The 18608-nt window shown below is 33.3% G+C and overlaps 1 protein-coding gene across 3 annotated transcripts in view; it reads right to left on the bottom strand.

Annotated features, from left to right (window-relative positions):
* Positions 1–18608, bottom strand: part of LOC129217118 (thrombospondin type-1 domain-containing protein 7A-like) — an 84790-nt gene that overhangs the window by 44304 nt on the left and 21878 nt on the right. For all 3 annotated transcript variants that reach the window (XM_054851368.1, XM_054851370.1, XM_054851371.1), the window contains exons 3-5: positions 17883–18010; positions 8028–8172; positions 1720–1980 (exon numbers count right to left, since the gene is read on the bottom strand). In XM_054851368.1, the coding sequence (XP_054707343.1) occupies positions 1720–1980; positions 8028–8172; positions 17883–18010 (534 nt within the window). The remainder of the gene's footprint in view (positions 1–1719; positions 1981–8027; positions 8173–17882; positions 18011–18608) is intronic.

Here is an 18608-nt window from a genome sequence, read left to right as displayed (position 1 = left end):
CCGGTACATAACAATTAAAATCCAGTAATGCAAAAATGAAGTTGATATTGCTAACAAAAACGCCCAGGACATAATTAGAAGGTTCTACGCACAAGTCTACGTAGTTCATTTCTTCCCCTTACATTGTTAGATTTTTTAAAAACCAAAATAGGCGAAAATGTAATGTTCTCAATGTTGCAGTTAGTTGAATCCTTTGTCTATTGCACCCCTGCAGAATACTAACATATAAAGTGTTTAAGCTGTAAGTTACCACCCACATGCAGGAGCTAAGACAAAACTACAAGCATAGAGCGACAGCCAGGATTCTATATCCAAAGACTGCAGTTTCGTTCTTGTTATGGACTCATTTATTATTCCAGACTAATGCTTCCGTAACAAAAACGAAACTGCAGACTCTGAATGTCGTAGCCGTGCTGTCGGTCTATGCTTTACGTCGTGCTTATTGTAGACTTTTTAAGCAAACTTCTGCAAATTACATTGATGTGATCTTTTATTAGTGCCTTAACTCTAAGCACTCCAGTAGGGTTTACTTTTTCACCAAACTCTTACTGCTTTTTTTTGTTTTAAGTTCTTTTCGCAGCATCAGCTTGGTTTATGAACGAACCCTTACCTTTAAAGTCATTGTTTATGCTAACATACATTTAAAAGAGGAAAAATAGAAATAATTTTACTTAGAGAAACGTTTTCTGGGAAGCAAACAAGTTTAGATGTAAATTAAGGGACAATTTTTTTTTTTTTTTTTTTTTTTTGCGAAGTTGAGGGGAAGGGTGAGTATCGAATTTAAGTCTTTGTGCCTTGTTTGCCAATGCTGAAGGATAGTATAACAATTTAAAAAATGCGTTGGAGCCAATTTTACATAGCATTCATCAAAGAAAAATTCACTCTAGTAAAAAAGCACCAAATTTTATAACTTACGGGACGAAAAATTTTAACTAACAAACATGAAAGCTCTCTTACACAGTATGTTTTTAATTATCCAGCTTCTAGTTGGCAATGCAATATAAAAGGCTCTGATGTGTGCATCACATGACTTCCTTTTACTCCAATTTAATGTCATTTCCCCATTACTGGAAATTTTAATGTGATTCAATAGTTTACTCTCTAAATATCACCAACAGTGGCCAAACTCAAACAGATTTAAAAAAAAAAAAAAAAAAAAAAAAAAAAAAATAAAATAAAAATAAAAATAAAATAAAATAAAAAAAATAAATAAAAAAAAATCGCCAAATTTGTCAATAAGTTGGCGACAAAACTTGGCGACCAAAAGACTGGCGATACATCGCCAAGTGGCAGCCAAATAATAACACCAAATTAACAATGATCCTCCCTCATCAATAGCACCTCATCCAAAAGACCCTTTTAGAAACACCCGAATGCAACCAAAAGGGGAGGTGTACAACTAGACCCCACTAGGAGTCTACGCACCAAATTTCAACTTTCTAGGACTTACCGTTTTTGAGTTATGCGACATACATACGCACATCCGCACATACAGACGTCACGAGAAAACTCGTAATTAACTCGAGAATCGTCAAAATGGATATTTCGCGTGTCTATACGTTCTTAGGCACTTATCCACGTGTGGTTGAGTCGAAAAAAAAAAAAACTCATAATTCATTCGGGGGTGAGTAAAATGGAAATTAAGGTCGATATTTGAGTGAAATTTTTTTCGCGAATACAATACTTCCTTTTTTGTAAAAAGGAAGTAAAAATGCGTACCTTTTCACATTGTATACCATCTACTTGTCTTCCGTCACTTCTTAGACAAACAAGAGGCCTCTTTTGAACCCCTTCGCCACAGTAAGCGCCCGTTGGTAAAATACAGGAACCCCAAGGTCCAAGAATCCAAGAGTGCTCATGACAGGTCTTATTCAGAATGCATGACTTTTTAGATGTTAGTTCTGGGCAGGTGTCCACTGTTGAATTTGGAAAGCGAAGAATTTTTCGATTTGACTCTTGGAAATAATTTGCGGAACATGGCTGTAAAGAAAGCAAAAACGGAATAATCGGTTTTGACGCGAAAAGAAATTACATGTTACTAGGAATTAAAGTGTGCTATGAAAGGTCAAATTTTCTTAATGCAAGGCTAATGTTAATTAATTTCTGGTGAATTCCAGGAAAAAGGAGACATGTCATTTGAATTTTAAAAATTAATATTCTGCCACTTGCCATACACCAGAAAGAAATTAATCTTAACCTGTTTTTCCGAAATAGTTTAATGACTTTCAGAAAATCAAGCGCAAAATCAATTTTTCTCTTTTTGTTTTAACAGAGCAAAAAATCTCTGTTTTGTTACATACTGTAATTGGAATAAACTTATTATCAGCAAATAAAATTTAGGTTAACTTTTAGCTTTTGAATGTCTCGTTAAACGTTTTGGTAAGTAATTTCAAATTTCTTTTATTTCAACCATGAAATAGGTCAATTACTGAGGTGACAATATGATGTCCTTTCGTTACCGAAATACTACATCTCAATTAGTTCACCAAGTACCTATGGTGTATAGTAATTAATGTTTTTTATGCAAAGCAGAATTTTGTCCCCTGTCAAGGAGGCATAGGCGGCTCGTACGAGGGGGCAAATGCCCTCTCACTTTCAACAGCAAAGGGACTTTGCCATTCCACTCTTCTAAATTTAAAACTAAGTGTCGAATGAGAAATGATTGTGATGATCTGTTCACGTGTTGAAAGAAACAACTGACTTATTAAGTGCTTGTTTTTGCTTTTTTCATGTTATTGTTTCGTAAAAATTAAAATGAAATTTTGATTTTGTAGGAGGAAATCTTCTGCGGCCATCTAATTCCACTTTTTGAGTCCGTTTCTCGAATTTTGGGAAGAAGGTCAATTCATTAGTAATGACGTAAAAATTCAATTGCCTAATTTTTGAAGAAAAAAAGGTAAAGGGTGTGTCGCCATCTAAACCTGCCGCCTCTGCACCCCCTTGACCCCCCATTTGTTTGGGGCACCAGCCGCCTATGCAAGGAGGCATAGTTAAAATTTTAATAGATATTTAATTTATATGGTTTTTAATGGTAACGGAAGGACATTTATCGATAAGCTGATACAGGGTAATATTTAAGAATACTAGTAGAAAACAAACTATTGTTTAAAGTTAGTAGTCACATTTCAAACATGTATGAGCAATATTTGAACAAAAATTATAAGTGCTTTTATTTAAAAAATAAACTTTTATTTAAATTTTTAAAAACATGTTTTGTGATTTTATTTCTTCTATTGTATGATATGAAAATCATGAAAACTACACTTAAAAATTCCTAAACATGTGAAAATCATTTTGGTATGACATGTTTGTGATATGACATGCCAATTCAAGCAGAAACATTTGCTTACAAACTTGAAATTTATATTGGAACAATAGAGTATTGAAATCGCTTTCAGATTTGTTGCTACAAGTCACAGGAAATGACTGTTGAGAGCACTAGTTTAACTGTTAAACGTACTACAAGGAGATCAGTACATTCAAAGATCAACTTTCACAAAGATGGAGTAATATTCATTCTCATCCTGACACACAAAATATGCACTATTTAACCCTGTAACAAGTTATTTCACTGAATATAGTAAGTACTTTAACAAATCTACTTCAACAAATCTAAGGAGATCTCACTTCAAAGTCAATAGACTGAAGACAGTTATAAATAATGTTGAAAATGAAAATACAGCTGAATCAAAAACACCAAATCATAACAAATATAAAAAATGATTCATTAACGTTCGGACAAGTTTTGTTAGTTGGATGGAAGGGAAAGAAATTAACAAAGAGCATTATTGAACAGGCATTGTATGTAGAAGATAAAGGAGTAGGAATAGCTTGTTTGAGAATGCATAATAATGTAGGAATGATCTTTTTATTTCCTGAGAAAGAAGATAAATGTTCTTTGGATTCTGATAAAATTATTGAGCATTTAAAGAATTCAGAATTGTAACAGATGGATCGGGTATTACGTATCATTGTTTCAGACTGTTGTATTAACTGAATAAATGCTTATTAGTTGAAATTTACCAAGTTTAATTGCCTTGGACTTTTTGTCCTTCCGTTACCTTTACAAATGCATAATTTATATGCTTAAAATAATTATTTTTTAAAACTAAAGGTGGAATTGAAATGCCTGAACACTCCTGCATGTTCTCCCATTTTTATAGAATTTTCTTTTTTATAGTTTAGCTAAACTTTTGGGGAGAACATGATAGCGAGAAAATCATGTCGCAAAAATGTGCTTCCGTTAAAGTTTTTTAAATTTGATTTTTAAAAACAGTTTAAAACGAAAAATCCTTGGTTTTGGCCTTTTTAGCGACTTACTATCATGTGTATAAAAGTCTATGTATCAATTTTTGAAAAAAATATGTATTTTGATATACTTACAGACAGAAATCCATCGATTTTTTTGTAAAAACCGTCCTTCCGTTACCGTGGAATCCACCTTCTTTGAATTTGATTATGTCTGTGATAACATTTTTTATTGCCTTTTGATGCATTAGTTTTACTATAGTTAGTTATAAACCCAATGGACAAAAGCTGGAATTTTTTTCTTGATTAAAATGCAGTCGAGCCCGCTTAACGGAATAGGCAATTTGCCAGGGAAAATTATTCTAATAAGTGGGATATTCCATTATCTGGGATAAAAATAACACACATCAACGGTGTAGTACATGGGAATTTTATTACATTAAGCGGGATATTCTATTATCCGATATTAGATTAAGCGGGCTCGACTGTATGTGACACTGATTGAATTTCAAACACTTGTTTTTGGTACAGAATACTTAGCCCATTACAGCACCAACTGTTGTCTTGTTTTACATTGCAAAACTTTTAATGCTTCTAACTCAGTATAAGGCGATATTTTTTTCCTACAAGATTTTAGAACATTTCTTGATTTTTTTTCCCTAATTTCATTAAGTTTCTCCCGAATTCAGCCTTTCAGATTAGCATGTACAGCAGGGGCGGACTGGCTAACTTTGGCCCAGTCGGCAAAAGAATATTTTGGCCCACTTCTGTAAATTAGTCAAGCAAAGACAGTAAACTACCACTAGTTCCTATTTTTCTTTAAGTTCCGAAATCAAGATTTAAAGTTCTAAAATAGAAAATTATGAAACGTAAAATATAGCTAACACTGACACATTTTTTATGTGCCTTGAAAAGATACTTATGGTTATAAGCCTGAAAAGGCACATCTTTAGGCTTCTATACTGACAACATAGGAAGGACACGAGGAAAGAGATGAGGAAACAGGTAAATCCCCCCGGAATTTTTTTTGAAATTGGTTGTTCTATATAGGCCTAAGAAAAGAATCGGGACACAGGGTTCTAGTTCCCTTCCAAGCGATAATTTCAAAGTTGATGTCAAAAAACACAATTTTACAATTTTCGGTAGCGTTCAAGGAGAGAGAAAACAAGGGGTTCCCTCACAATTTTGTTTTCGTAACTTTTCTATATTTTTTCAAAATTGAAATCCATTTTAGTCAATCTTTGTTTACAATAGAATGTCGGGGGTTCTTCCCAGAAATTCTCCGAAATGGGAAGTTTTAGAAATGCAATTTTAGGCCACCCTTAATAAAATTAATGTAATTTTATGGAACAGCATAGGGAGCTCTCTACAAAAACGTTTATAGTTTGAACTATTAAAAAACGCAAAACTAACTTTGGTCACGTTTGAGAAAATAAGAGGGTCAGTGATCTTATTTGGAAGAATTTAAAAACTGAAGTATACTTGACCCAATTTTAAACTACATTTCGTTACTATAGGGAATCTGGCGACTCCTTCGAAATTTTCCGACACTGAAATTTTAAAAATATAATCTTATAATATGTTTGGAAACATTGAAAGGTAAAGAGAAAGGTTTCCCCCCAAGAATTTTTAGAAGGGCACCGTGCCCTTCCGCATTTAAGCTAACTTTCGGCCCCTGTCCTTGAAGCGTCATTCTTTCGTTTCAATTATTTATTCACAAGAATCTGATTAGAATATATCTGAATGTTTTTTTTATTTTTTTTTTTGCATTACCTTTAAAACTAAACATCAAAAAGCTTTTTAATATTTTAAAAATAATTACTATTGAAAGCACTTGAACTTTGTATGTACCTAGTATACCAAAAAGTAAAAGAAGCATCTTTTTTATTCAACAAAACTTCTCTACCCTTTTATCCCTTTTATCTGAAAGCGCACTGCCCCTCTTTGGTCTGGAGGAAACACTAGTTCTCTCTGGGCATTTTTTTTCTGAAACTGAAATCAATTTTTGGCTATAGTGCAAATAAAAATGTGACGAAGCTCTCCCCTGAAAATTTCTATAAGTGAAATTCTAAGCTATCTTTAGTGACTTTAACGGAATGCCTAAGGTTCGAAGACTTTGTCTGGCAATTTTTCGATATTTAAGGGGCCCGGGAAACAAAATGTGTCAAATTTTGCATTTTTTTTTTATCATTTAAAAAAACTTTTCCGTCTTTTTCTGCTTAAAAAGACGTTTGAATCTTGTTTCTATCTTAATTAGAACGAAATATATAATTATTTTTGTTGAATTCTTTTAACCGATACATATATTTAACTTTAAAACTTCAAACGCGTTTCTCTCCATGATGCAATTTTTCCCCATTTTTGGCATTCAAACTCTTATAAGTCAAGAACTGATAAAGATAAAGCAAAAAAATTTGGAGCATATCTTTTTCAAACAGTTTACTTTGATTTTTATACGGTGAATGTGAAAAAAACCGTTACTTAAAAAAAAAAAAAAGATAATATTTTTTTGAAGTATCTTTGAATTTTTCGAAATTTTTCTTGAAAAATTTTCTATTTTTATTGAATTAATATTTTTTAAATCGTCGAATAAAAATTAAAACTTAGATATTTGTGCATAGTTTTTTGAAAAAAAATTGAAAATTGACCAAGAATATTTTGAGTTTTTGCAATTTAAAGCAACCCCATTTTTTTAGAAAACAATAACTAAATTTAAATATTTTTAAAAATATTTATGCTATGATTTTGTGAATCAAACTGATGGTGAATCAGTGCAAAAAATTTCAATACTCTAAATTGTTTAATACCATTTTCTTTCAAAATGTGTCCCGGACCACCTTAAATCTGTTATACACAATTTCCTTCTTGGGCCTTGATGCAAAAACCAAGAACCCGGTAAGTCCAGACTCACTCATTTTTGGTAAGACCAATAAATAACATTTGTGTCCGATCGAAAGGCTAATATCTTTCACACATTATTTACTAGAAAGCAGAGGTCTAATCTTACGTTTGTGACCCGTTGTTGCATCAATCGGAACAACCAATTCTCCACACGCAAAAGTGAATTTTTAAAAAAGAAAAAGTTTGGACTTAACTCGTTCCTGCATCATAGTCCCCAACCTTGTGCATGCCGCTGCTCATGTATTAACACCCCAAAACATGGCCCACATATTTACAGCAGGACCGGGGCCGCTTTGTCTAGTGGTGCAGGCCAATTGCTGTCAATAGACGTATTAATATAAGATTTTGAAAGCTCTTTTTTCGTCCCGGGCCCTTTTTCAGGCTGCGTCGGACCCTAATTTCTCTGGCCCCCTCCCGTTTCTTCAATGTAGGAAAGCATTCGCACCTGTGGACTTCGGCTATTTACTTTGGCCCCTGGGGCTAAGGATGGGAAAAAAAATAAACCTACTTCCAAACACTTTTTTCCTATAGAGTGAACAAATTTCATTTTTTTTTCTATTATTACGCTTTAAAAAATGTTAGATGTGAATTAAATGTATTAAGTTCAATAAAAAATTGCTTAAAGTGGCCCACTCGGCGGTTGGCCCAGTCGGGGATCCCCGACTAGCCGACCTGGCCAGTCCGCCCCTGATGTACAGTATAAAAGAGAAGAGATTCTATAGTAGATTGGGCTTCATGGTTGTAGTTTTGTTATAACGTACATTTTTTGACAAAAATTATGACACTGTTTTTGTTCTGAGATACTCATCATTTTTTTTTTTTATAGAAGCTGAATTTTAACTTCTTTCAAAATTTACTAACATAAAACGTGCTCTTACTTCTGAGCACTTTTTCGTCACAGTCCAAGGCGAAACCACGCATTCTCCCGGACAATGGATTCTGCAGTGTGAATAAGAAGCTGGCCTTTCCAGAGGGTCACATCGGGAGTCATCCACTGTGCTCTCGCTCCGCTTTTCCAGGCACCTGATAGAAAGCAATTCAAACTTTCATTAGTAGTAAAAGTATCACAATATACCTCAAATTGCTCAAAAAAAAAAAAAAAAAAAAAAAAAAAAAAAAAAAATTTGAATTTTGCCATCTTGAATTCAAATTATGTTTTTCGCAATCACGAGTGTGTGTATGTAGGGGTGTGTGTTTGTGTGTGGGGGGGGGGGGTATATGTGTTGTGTGAAGGGGTATGTGTACGTGTGTGTATGAATGTGTGTGTATGTGGGGGGGGGGTATGTGTATGTAAACATATGTGTTTGTGTGCAGGCATGAATGTGTGGGTAGTTGTTTGTATGTGTATTAGGGTGGAACGAAAAAAACAAAGTTTTTATTTTCGAATCGTAATAGTGCGGAAAAGTTGCGATTGGTGAAGACTTACAAAACAAAACAAAAATTTTAAAAATCGGATAATATCTTCCGATTCCGCAACGAGCCTGAATATTTGAAAAAATGGAAAATTTCGTGTTTTCTTAATGATTTTTCAAAAATTTTGTTTTAATGTTTCTTTTTAAGGCTCTAAGACGGAAAAGTTACGATTGGTAAAGCCTTCAGAAAAAAAAAATTGAAATCGAATAATACCTTCTGATCCAGAAACAAGCCTAAAAAATCAAAAAAGTTGAGAATTTCAGGTTTTTTCCCGAATTTTTAACATTTTTGGTTCAATGTACTTTTTCAGGCTACAGAACGGAAAAGTTACGTTTAGTGAAGACTTCAAAACAAAAAAAAATATCTTTTTGAAATAAAACAATATCTTCCAATCGCGCAACGAACCTACATGTTTGAAAAAATGTAAACTTTAAGCCCTTTTTCAGATTTTTTTTTAAATTTTAGTTTAACGATTAATTACAAAAAATTAGGAGAGAAAAGAGCCAAAATAGAAAAGATTTGCAAAGTGGCATTAAACAAGACTCCGTTTGTGGTATTTATTTTGACGGAAGAAAGGATGATACTTTATATATATTTTTGATTCAATCAAAGCAATTTCGGCGAACAGTGAAAGAAGAGCATTATTCTATTATCAAAGAATCTGATTCCGTTTATATTGGCCACGTGTCTCCAAACTCTGGATCAGCCAAAGACATAGTGAATAGCATTGTTTCATATCTAAATGAACAAAGAATTTCACTGGATGATTTAGCCATCGTAGGTTGCGATGGTACTAAAACCAATACTGGGTGGGAAAGTGGCGCGAATCGTCAATTTGAAATTTATATTGGACGACCATTGCAATGGGCTATTTGTTTATTACATTTCATTGAATTGCCTTTCCGCCATCTTTTTCGGTATTTGGATGGTGGAACGAACAACTGGCTCAAATTCGTTTTCTGGACCAATAGGAGAACAACTCAGAGGTTGCGAAAAACTGCCAGTAATAGATTTTCAAGCAATTGACTGTACAATTCCAGATGTAAACAGAAAGTGCTTGAGCAAGGATAAAAGATATCTTTTAGATGTATCTCAGGCAATAAAGGATGGCTATTGCCCAAATGATTTGTCAAATCGTGACCCCCGGCCCACTCTCACATTCCAGATGTCTCACTTGTGCAAATAGAGTCCTTAGACTGTACGTAAGTGTATCGATCCCATCAGGTGACTTAAAATACAAAGTGACTTTTATTTTGAGATGTTACTGCCGGTCTGGTTTGAAATAAAGAACCGCAAAAATTTCACAGACGGTGCCATTCATGTTTACAGAACAATTCAAACCTGTCGATACTTACCTGACAATTTCATACAAGTTGTTCACCCTGTCATTGAAAGAAACTCTTTCTTTTCGCATCCCGAAAACTTATTAATGGCAATGGTGTTTGATGAAAGGAGGCACATAAGAGAACTAGCGTTTAAAAACGTCTTAAAAGCCAGGGAGTCTGTTTCTAAAGGCAAAAGCATTAGAAACTTTGTCATTCCATCTCTAAATTTCGAAGCAGAATATTACACAGAGATTATTAATTGGAACACGACAAAGTTATCTTCTCCACCTTTTCTTCGAAAAGTTCCTAACAAAGACATTGAAAATCTTATTGCAACAAGCACTATACCCGACTGGGATATAAAACTATTCCCCTGCCATACGCAAGCTGGCGAAAGATGTGTGAAGATAGTGACGGAGGTTTCACTCCAAGTGTGTGGATTTAAATCAAGAGATGGTTACATAAGAGCAACATTGAAATCTAGGTCAATTATGCCCGAATTTTCCAAAAAATCTGATTATAAATTAGCTTTAACAAGTAACACTTAAAACAATAAGACTTGTATACTGGATTGTAAATTTGGTAAATATTTTATGACTTTCTATTATTTGAAAATGTTTCATTGTTGTAAAGAATGGTAGTTTTGCATGTTTAGAAGATACCTCAAAAGTCATGAGATAAATTAATGTTTATGTGTAATATAGGGTTTTTTAAAAGGCTTTTCCATGTAACACCGGGGAAAAAAGCAAGAAGAACAATTTAATTTTTAATCACTATAAGAAAAGATGAAATTCTCCTTTTTTTTACTTTTCATGCTTGTTCCTGGATCAGAAGGTATTATTTGATTTCAATATGTTTTTTTAAATTTCTGAAGGCTTCAGCAATCGTAACTTTTCCGTCTTAGAGTATTAAAAAGAAACGTTGGAGCAAAGTTTTTAAAAAATCGCTAAAAACACATGAAATTTTCCATTTTTTCACATTTTTAGGCTCGTTGCGGGATCGGAAGATATTATCCGATTTTAAAATTTTTTGTTTTGTTTTGTAACTCTTCACCAATCGCAACTTTTCTGCACTATTACAATTTGAAAATAAAAACTTTGTTTTTTTCGTTCCACCCTAATGTGTATGTGTGTATGTGTTTGTGTGTGTGTGCATGTGTAGGTGTCTGTATGTCATTTTATGTGTATGTTTGTGTATGTAGGTGTATGTGTTTGTGTGTATATGTATATGCGTGCGTGTGTAGTTGTGTATGTAGGACATGGATGCAACCTGGAGACGGTTTTCGCTATAGGAGCAGCACCGTGAGGAGCCGGTCGACGGTGATGGTGCGGAGGGTGGCGGTGGGAAAATAAAATGATAGGACATCAAAACAGTCAACTAAAAGCAGTAAACAATCGTGATTGCTCCAAAAAAAAAAAAAAAAAAAAAAAAAAAAAACCCTAAGTCTAAAATTGATTAACAGCGACCCACACATCATGTCATGAATTGTCAAAATGAAGTGCTAAACTTCAAACACAGTTAGCTTTTGAATCTCAACCAGGGATATTAAACGGGAAACACTATATGAGTCATTCCACGTCAACTGATCTAATTTTTCAAACCGTCCCTGCTCGAAAATCTCCGAATGGAATACAATTTTGTAGAGGTGTAGAGAGCCGTAGAAACTAACCTATGTAAATTTCAGATTTCGAGATCCAAATCCAGAGGATCTAGGATCTCCTAAAAAAGGGATCTAATATGGCGAATCAGCTTTTTGTGACAAAGTGCGATTTTAGGATAAGATTGCAGAACATTTTATCTCACTGGAAGCCTGAACTTTTAGGAGCTTAAAGTGCGTTTAGCTAATAATACGTTTAAGTATCTTTGTGAGTTTGTGCGCTTTAAATTTTGTGTAGCACGCGTGTAAACTCGTAAAAAAGCGAGATGGGAATTTTTTTTTCTGGGTTTTAGGTGGTTAAAAAATTTGAACAAAAATAATTCACAGGCTCGTATTTCGGGATTCTATTGTCAAAATACTTGTTTTCAATGGGTTCCAGTTTCAGAGCTTAAATATCTATTTTCTAAAAATATTGTCATCCAAAGTGGTTATTAAAATCGTTCAAGCGAAAAATACAGTCAGATCCCGCTACAACGCGATCCGACTTATGCATTGGTTTCCTAGGAGCGAACACACCGATCGTTGGCGTCGCTCCTCGCCGAGTCGGAAACTTGATTCTTCTGTGCATGCGCGCCCGAGCTAAATCGACGTCGGGAATGGCCACGCTGGAATCAACTTGACTTTGATTTCAGCGTCACGGCTAGGAGCGACGTCGAAGATCGGCGATTCGCTTCTACTAAATCAGGGCTTTACGCGAAATGGCTATAACGCGACTTTTTCATGAGTAATTAATTTTTTATTGCGGACACAAATTGATCGCCTGCAACATGAAATTTTTTGAAAGGAGCGGCGAAGCGTTAGAATGGGCTTCGTTGACACTAAATGTTGGTTTTGGGAATGGACTTTCATCCCTTTAGCATCTCTGAAAGTGCAAGTTCACACATTGCATTAGTCTAAACAACGCTTTGCTTTAGTCTATACAAATAACCGCTCCGATTCTTAAGGTTTTTTTTTTCTTTTTCATTTTACATATGAACGTTCATAAAATAGAATGGCTCCCAAAGTGCGCTTTTTCGCCTAAAGTTGAGGAAAGTGGAAAGAAAAAGAGAAAGTTTCTGACCATTAATGAAATGGTAAAGATTCTCGAAATGCTTGAACAATTAAAAAGTCCTAGCACGACAATTAGATAGGATTTTAAATTGTAAGTATTAAATTTAAAGATGGAAAGGAAATCCGTATCCAGAACTTAGTTTTAATGCTGAAGCTCGCAGAGTAGTGTCTGAGCAAAATAAACATCATGAAAATGGAAACTGCTCTTTCATTCTGGCTTAAAAAGGCTAGAAAGAGGGGTGTTCCCTCACTGCATAAATCATCATCTTCATCATTAAAAAAAATATAATTAAGTTTACGATATCTACTGTTCATTGCTACTATAATGCCAATAATGTACTTAATGTACGTACCGAACTGTTTTAATTCATGTCTTTCAGTGATCATTGATTTTGTTTAACTGTAATTTATGTTAAATAGTAACGGTTTTTTTTAAAAAGAGTAAAAAGTCAGTTCCTTATAAAAGATACGGTAATATACAGGGTGTTCAATTTTTACCTGCAAGACCTTTATTTTCACAACCGTTAGTCCTAGATGTATACTTCCAATTGCAAAAATGTTCAAAATCAGATGCAGAGTTAAGATATTGAAAGTTTGAAGCAAAAATAAAAATGAGTAAAAAAATACGAAACTTAACTTTTTATACGGGCCCTAGGTCCTCTAACTAATATTTAGAGAAATAATCTCCATTGAAAACTATTGTCAACACAAAAAACTTGACATTTGTGCGACCAAAACTCAAGGAGATATTCCAGTTTAAAGTTTTAAGGGGCCATACAGAAGATGAGATTGGGACTTATCGCTCTTTCAGAAGAATGACAGGTCGTCAAAGTAAGAAAAACAAGGTATTTATATTTTTCATTGCTATTCAAAAATTTATGCAAATGTTATGCCATATGGTACGCAAAAACCTACGACAAAGCCTCAAATAATTAGAAAAATAACACTCTATGCACACATGTAATTTAAAACATTTGTTAACCACTATATTTCCCCCCAAAAGGTGTCATTGACGGCGACTGAAAAGTGGTGTAAGTCACAAAACGCTGCGGTTCATATCTCGGTGAATATTGATCGTACTAATTTCAAACTTTTTGTGTTGGAATTATTTTTCAATGGAGATGATTTCCCTAAACATAAGTTAATGGACCTGGGGCCCGTATAAAAAGTTAAATTTTGTCTTTTTTGACTCATTTTTATTTTTGCTTCAAACTTTCAATATCTTAACCCTTCATCTGATTTTGAACATTTTTGAAATTCAAAGTATACATCTAGGACTAACGGTTGCGAAAATAAAGATCTTGCAGGTTAAAACGGAACACCCTGTATAGTTAAGAAATGATTTGAAACAATTTGAGGGGATTTAACACATGTCTGAAATATTTGGGTATGCTTATGAAAAATTTCTAAACATACGTTGTTCCACAACGAGAAATTTCGACTTGCGCGAGGGGTCTCGGAACGCGTCCCTCGCGAAAATCGAGATCCGTCTGTAAATCAAACCGCTGTAGCTCAAGTTTGTAACCTTGCATCTTCCTTCCGTTGAGATCATTCGAAAGATCAGTATTTTTTCCTATCAAAATAGTTTTGTTTTTCGATGGTTTTTTTTCAGATAAGGATGAAAAAAATGAGCTCGAAATTCTGTCTGTCGTAACGAATTGCATTGTTCAAGCTAAGGTTGCTGAAAATTTTATTACACTATACTGCCGTGCTAAGCACAGATGTGGTATCTGCACATTTTATCAAAATTGAGTTATTGTGACCAGGTGGTTGTTAGTAATTTAATTTACCTAAATCTCAAGTTTTTTTGGCGATTTGTGAACGCGAAATATTAAAAAAAGCTTTAAGAAAAAAGTCGTAACTGCAAATTTGCTTAGTTTGCTAAGGCAATTTGAACGTAAATGACAAATACTAAGCCTTTAAAGTGGTATCTGCGCAGTTACCACTTTTTTTCTTAGTAATTTGTAGATACGACTTTTATACCTTAGTAAAGCAGCATATTTAATGACGTAGCAGTTTATTGTAACAGAATACTAAAATTAGTTTATCATTAAATAGTTGATACAGGTTGATAATAAAAACTAATACAACTGTGCATAATTGTTAAAGTAAATATTCAGCTTTTTCTATTTAAATGTTTATTTAAAAGGCTAGTTCTAAAAATGAAATGCATGTAAAATATTCATATCTAATTCTTTCATGAAAAAAAAAAAAAAAAAAAAAACCGCATTTCATTTTACGGCCAGTAATATTTTTATTTAAGTATCGTCTGCTGTCAAAATTATCTTCTTGCTCGGTAAAAATGAATCTAGAAAATAAAACATTATAAAAAGAAAAACATTCTTTGAATATAAAAAACAGAAAATTGTTATGGATTACAGTTTTAACTGTCCGGAGTTTTGAAAATGGTATCTTTCAGAAGGTAAATTCTGTTAGATTTGTTTTAACATATTAAAGCGAAACAGCTAAGTACAAAGAAAGCAGATGTTTTCAATATTATTTATTGATACATTGAGCACGTTTGACTAAGCTATTTTTGTCGTATCTGTGCAGATACCCCTAAAAATGCCTAGTAATTGTCACTTACGGTGAAAATAGCTTAGTATATGAAAAGGTTTTGAAAAGAAAATTTGTCGTAACTACATTTATTAATTTTAAATTAAGATTTTTACAAAAAGACTCTCTTACAGTTTTTAGATAAGTTATTTACGAAACAACTACCGCAAGTTGAGCATTTAATTAAGTCATAAATCAAAGAAACGAGTTGTAAAACTTTAATCATCAATTTCTCATTTTGAGCTCTGCTGCAGATACCACATCTGTGCTTAGCACGGCAGTATAAGCCTAATATTTTAAAAACTTTAAGTACTTTTGGTTGTTAATACGTTTTAGTATTTTTGGGAGTTTGAGTTTATTTACTTTTGCGTAGTACGAATATAAAGACTTGACAAAACTCAGTGGATAATTTTTTTCCTGGATTTTATTGTCCTAAAGTCTAAACCAAAATAATCCAAAAGCTCGTATTTAGTAATTCCATTGTAAATATATATATTTTAATGTGTTTGCCAAGCATAAATATTGATTTTTTAATAGATATATTCATCCAAAGTGGCTATCAAAATTGTTGAAATGAAAAAAACCTATTTTCAAAGCGATGTAGCTTAAATTTCTCACCTTGCATCTTCTTTTCGTTGTCGTGAAAAATCATTTCAGATGGATGATAAATTTATTATATTTTTCTGTACACTAACATCTTCATTTTTAATTCACTTTAAAATTGTTTAAAAAATACTTATATAGATTTTCTAAAATTGAAAAAAAAAGAAAAAAAAAAAAAAAAAAAAGCATTTGCACAACTCCAGTGCAATCTCGAATGAAGAACTTTCATTACTTTCTTTAAACGTACCCAAATTGCAATTACGCCGACAACAGGCAGACATTCTCCGTCTTAAGAGGTTTAATTTATTGTGGGTTTAAGCCAAAAGCGGGCCGTTTTCGAGCCCTAACAGTGCTCTGGCAACGTTCAAAGGGGCTATTAAAGCCCATTTCCATTTTAACAGTAAGTTGATGGTGCTGACCGTTTATTTTGCAAGCAAGCGCGCAAGAACTATTAAGGAAGCTAGGAAGTCGCCCGAAGTTCATTTCCATGTGCTTGCGGGTGAAATTATTTGCCATTTTCATGTCTGTTGGGACTTTTGCAATTGAGTAAGAGGTCCCATATATGGTCCTTGCGAAAACATTAGTGCAGCGAAAAATGGAGCTGCTTTAAAGAGCATTTTATAGTTATTAGATGTACTAGTACGTCTTCACATAAAACTCACGGAAATGGAGGATGAGGCAATATTTTATGGAATAACTGTTGAAATAGTAATGAAAAGATTTTGGAATAACTTAAATTTTATCTAAAAAACCTTTAAACAAGTGGAAAAACCTTTCGACATAATCGTTTCTACGATTATAGTATTGTTATAGTATTCAAAACATTAAAAAAAAAAAAAAAAAAAAAAGAAGAGTATTGTACAATTTAATACTAAGACATTTTTTTCGTTCAGTTTTAATTCTGTGAATAAAAGGAAGAGTTGAGTTGTTCTCTTCATGTGCCTGTTGCTGTAACAACGGGAACGTTTCATACAGTGTTAGGATGGGGCGTTTAATTCAGTCAAATGTACTACTTTTAGTCACAAAAACTGATTAAAAAAAACAACAACATGGAGCCAGAAAATACTATCATTTCCCCAATATTTAATCTTGAATTACTTTTTTAAAATGTCTGATTTTAAAAACACAATGTTTCATCGTGTGACGTCACAAGTGAGGAAAGTCATCTTGAATCGGAGCGCGTGGTTTGCTCATTTGCGGCGTCAGCAGCGAAAATGAAAACAACAGCTGAACGCCTTTTTAGATTATTTTTTTGAGAAAGAAAATAAGTTAAAATTAAAAAAAATTGTAACTCACCCCATGTTTTCGACCAAACCTCGTCAGAAAAAATATTTTTGAAAAATGGGAAACAACCCAATTTACTACAGTTATTTTTGGCGAAGAACATTTTAGGTGCAATTGCCTTCAAAGAAGATTATTAATATTGAATTCTCTGCATTTGCTGATTGCGTTGGAAAGCACCAAGAACACTCATATCAGTCAAATTTATGAGGATTTGAAGCAGTAATTCAACAACTACTAGTACTTTTCATCTTGCTTCTTAATGCAAGTTCTGAAATAAAAGAATTCGAGCCCTGTAGAGTGCAATTATTATTATTTTTTTTTTGACAGATTTTAGAGCCTTTGATTAGGAACCTTTCCATATTAATTTTAAGTAATTAATAAAATAACAAGAGGTTAAAATTACTGTTACCAATTTGGAAAAAAACACAATACCGATAATAAAATAGAGAAAAAAAAAAAGTTGTTTAACCCAATAGCTGGTGGTGAAGTGATGCGATACTGACCTTGGTTTCTAAGAAGTGGACCGCATCGACAAAAGAATTTGGAGCCTTAGCATAAACTGTCATATCGGTGGCTCGGTGGGTCAGCAAAAGCAGTCAAACCTTATTAATACTCTACTCTTGACTTACATTCGACGAGCTCATCCAGTAGCGACCCGTTAATCGTCACGTGACAGCTAGTGACGTCGGCTAATGCGAAAGCACAGCGAAAGCATTGGAGGTGACGTCATAATTTGACGTCATTATCTTAACCGGTGAGCTACCGGTTGCTAATTGGACGCAACCTTGGTTTTAACAAACACATATTAAATTAAACGTTTAATGAAAAAAAAAAAAAAATCTTACTTCACTGTTCTGTATCTGGTTCCGTTGCCACAAACTGACTCAGCTTCAGAAAGCTTACAGGTACTCCAGCCTCCTGTGGACCATCGGTAATCAGTGCATAATACATTACAGACTTCTTTTTGAATTTCCTAATTGAGAAAATGCAAACATAATTCTCAAAATATTTAAGGTTTTCAAATACAATTTCCTTAAAATGATAATTTATCATTTTGAATGTTTTATATTTTGTACTTAAGAACTTCAAAATGCAATACTGTAAGATTTTTTAATTGCCTTTTTTTCCCTCAATGGTATTTTTATGTTAAATAATAAGTGTGAAAATTTGCTTTAATTAATATTTGAGGCGTATTTCCGATTTTCAAAAAGGAAACTACGCTTGTAGAGGCATTAAAAAATATCCCTGACTACCACATAAATACTTCTACAAGCGTATTTTATTCGTTTAAAAGCAATAATACCTCTAAAGAATTTACAAGTATTTTCACTTTTCCATTAAAAAAAAGTATCGAGGAAAGTGGTTAAAAATCTCAAAATTAAAAGAATTATAAATTTGAATTTTTAATTACTTAAAAACATTAAACGTTGCTTATTGCTAAAAATCTTCATTTCTTTCTTAGAAAGTAAATTTTTATGTAACCGATCGCTAATATGGAAATGATCATTTTCTCATACACTCATTCGCTCAAACTTGGTTTGTGCGAATTTTTTCCCGTCTCCACCTTTTCG

Source organism: Uloborus diversus, chromosome 2 (assembly GCF_026930045.1).
Source record: "Uloborus diversus isolate 005 chromosome 2, Udiv.v.3.1, whole genome shotgun sequence".
NCBI lineage: Eukaryota > Metazoa > Arthropoda > Arachnida > Araneae > Uloboridae > Uloborus > Uloborus diversus.
This window is presented reverse-complemented; position numbering and strand designations above follow the sequence as displayed.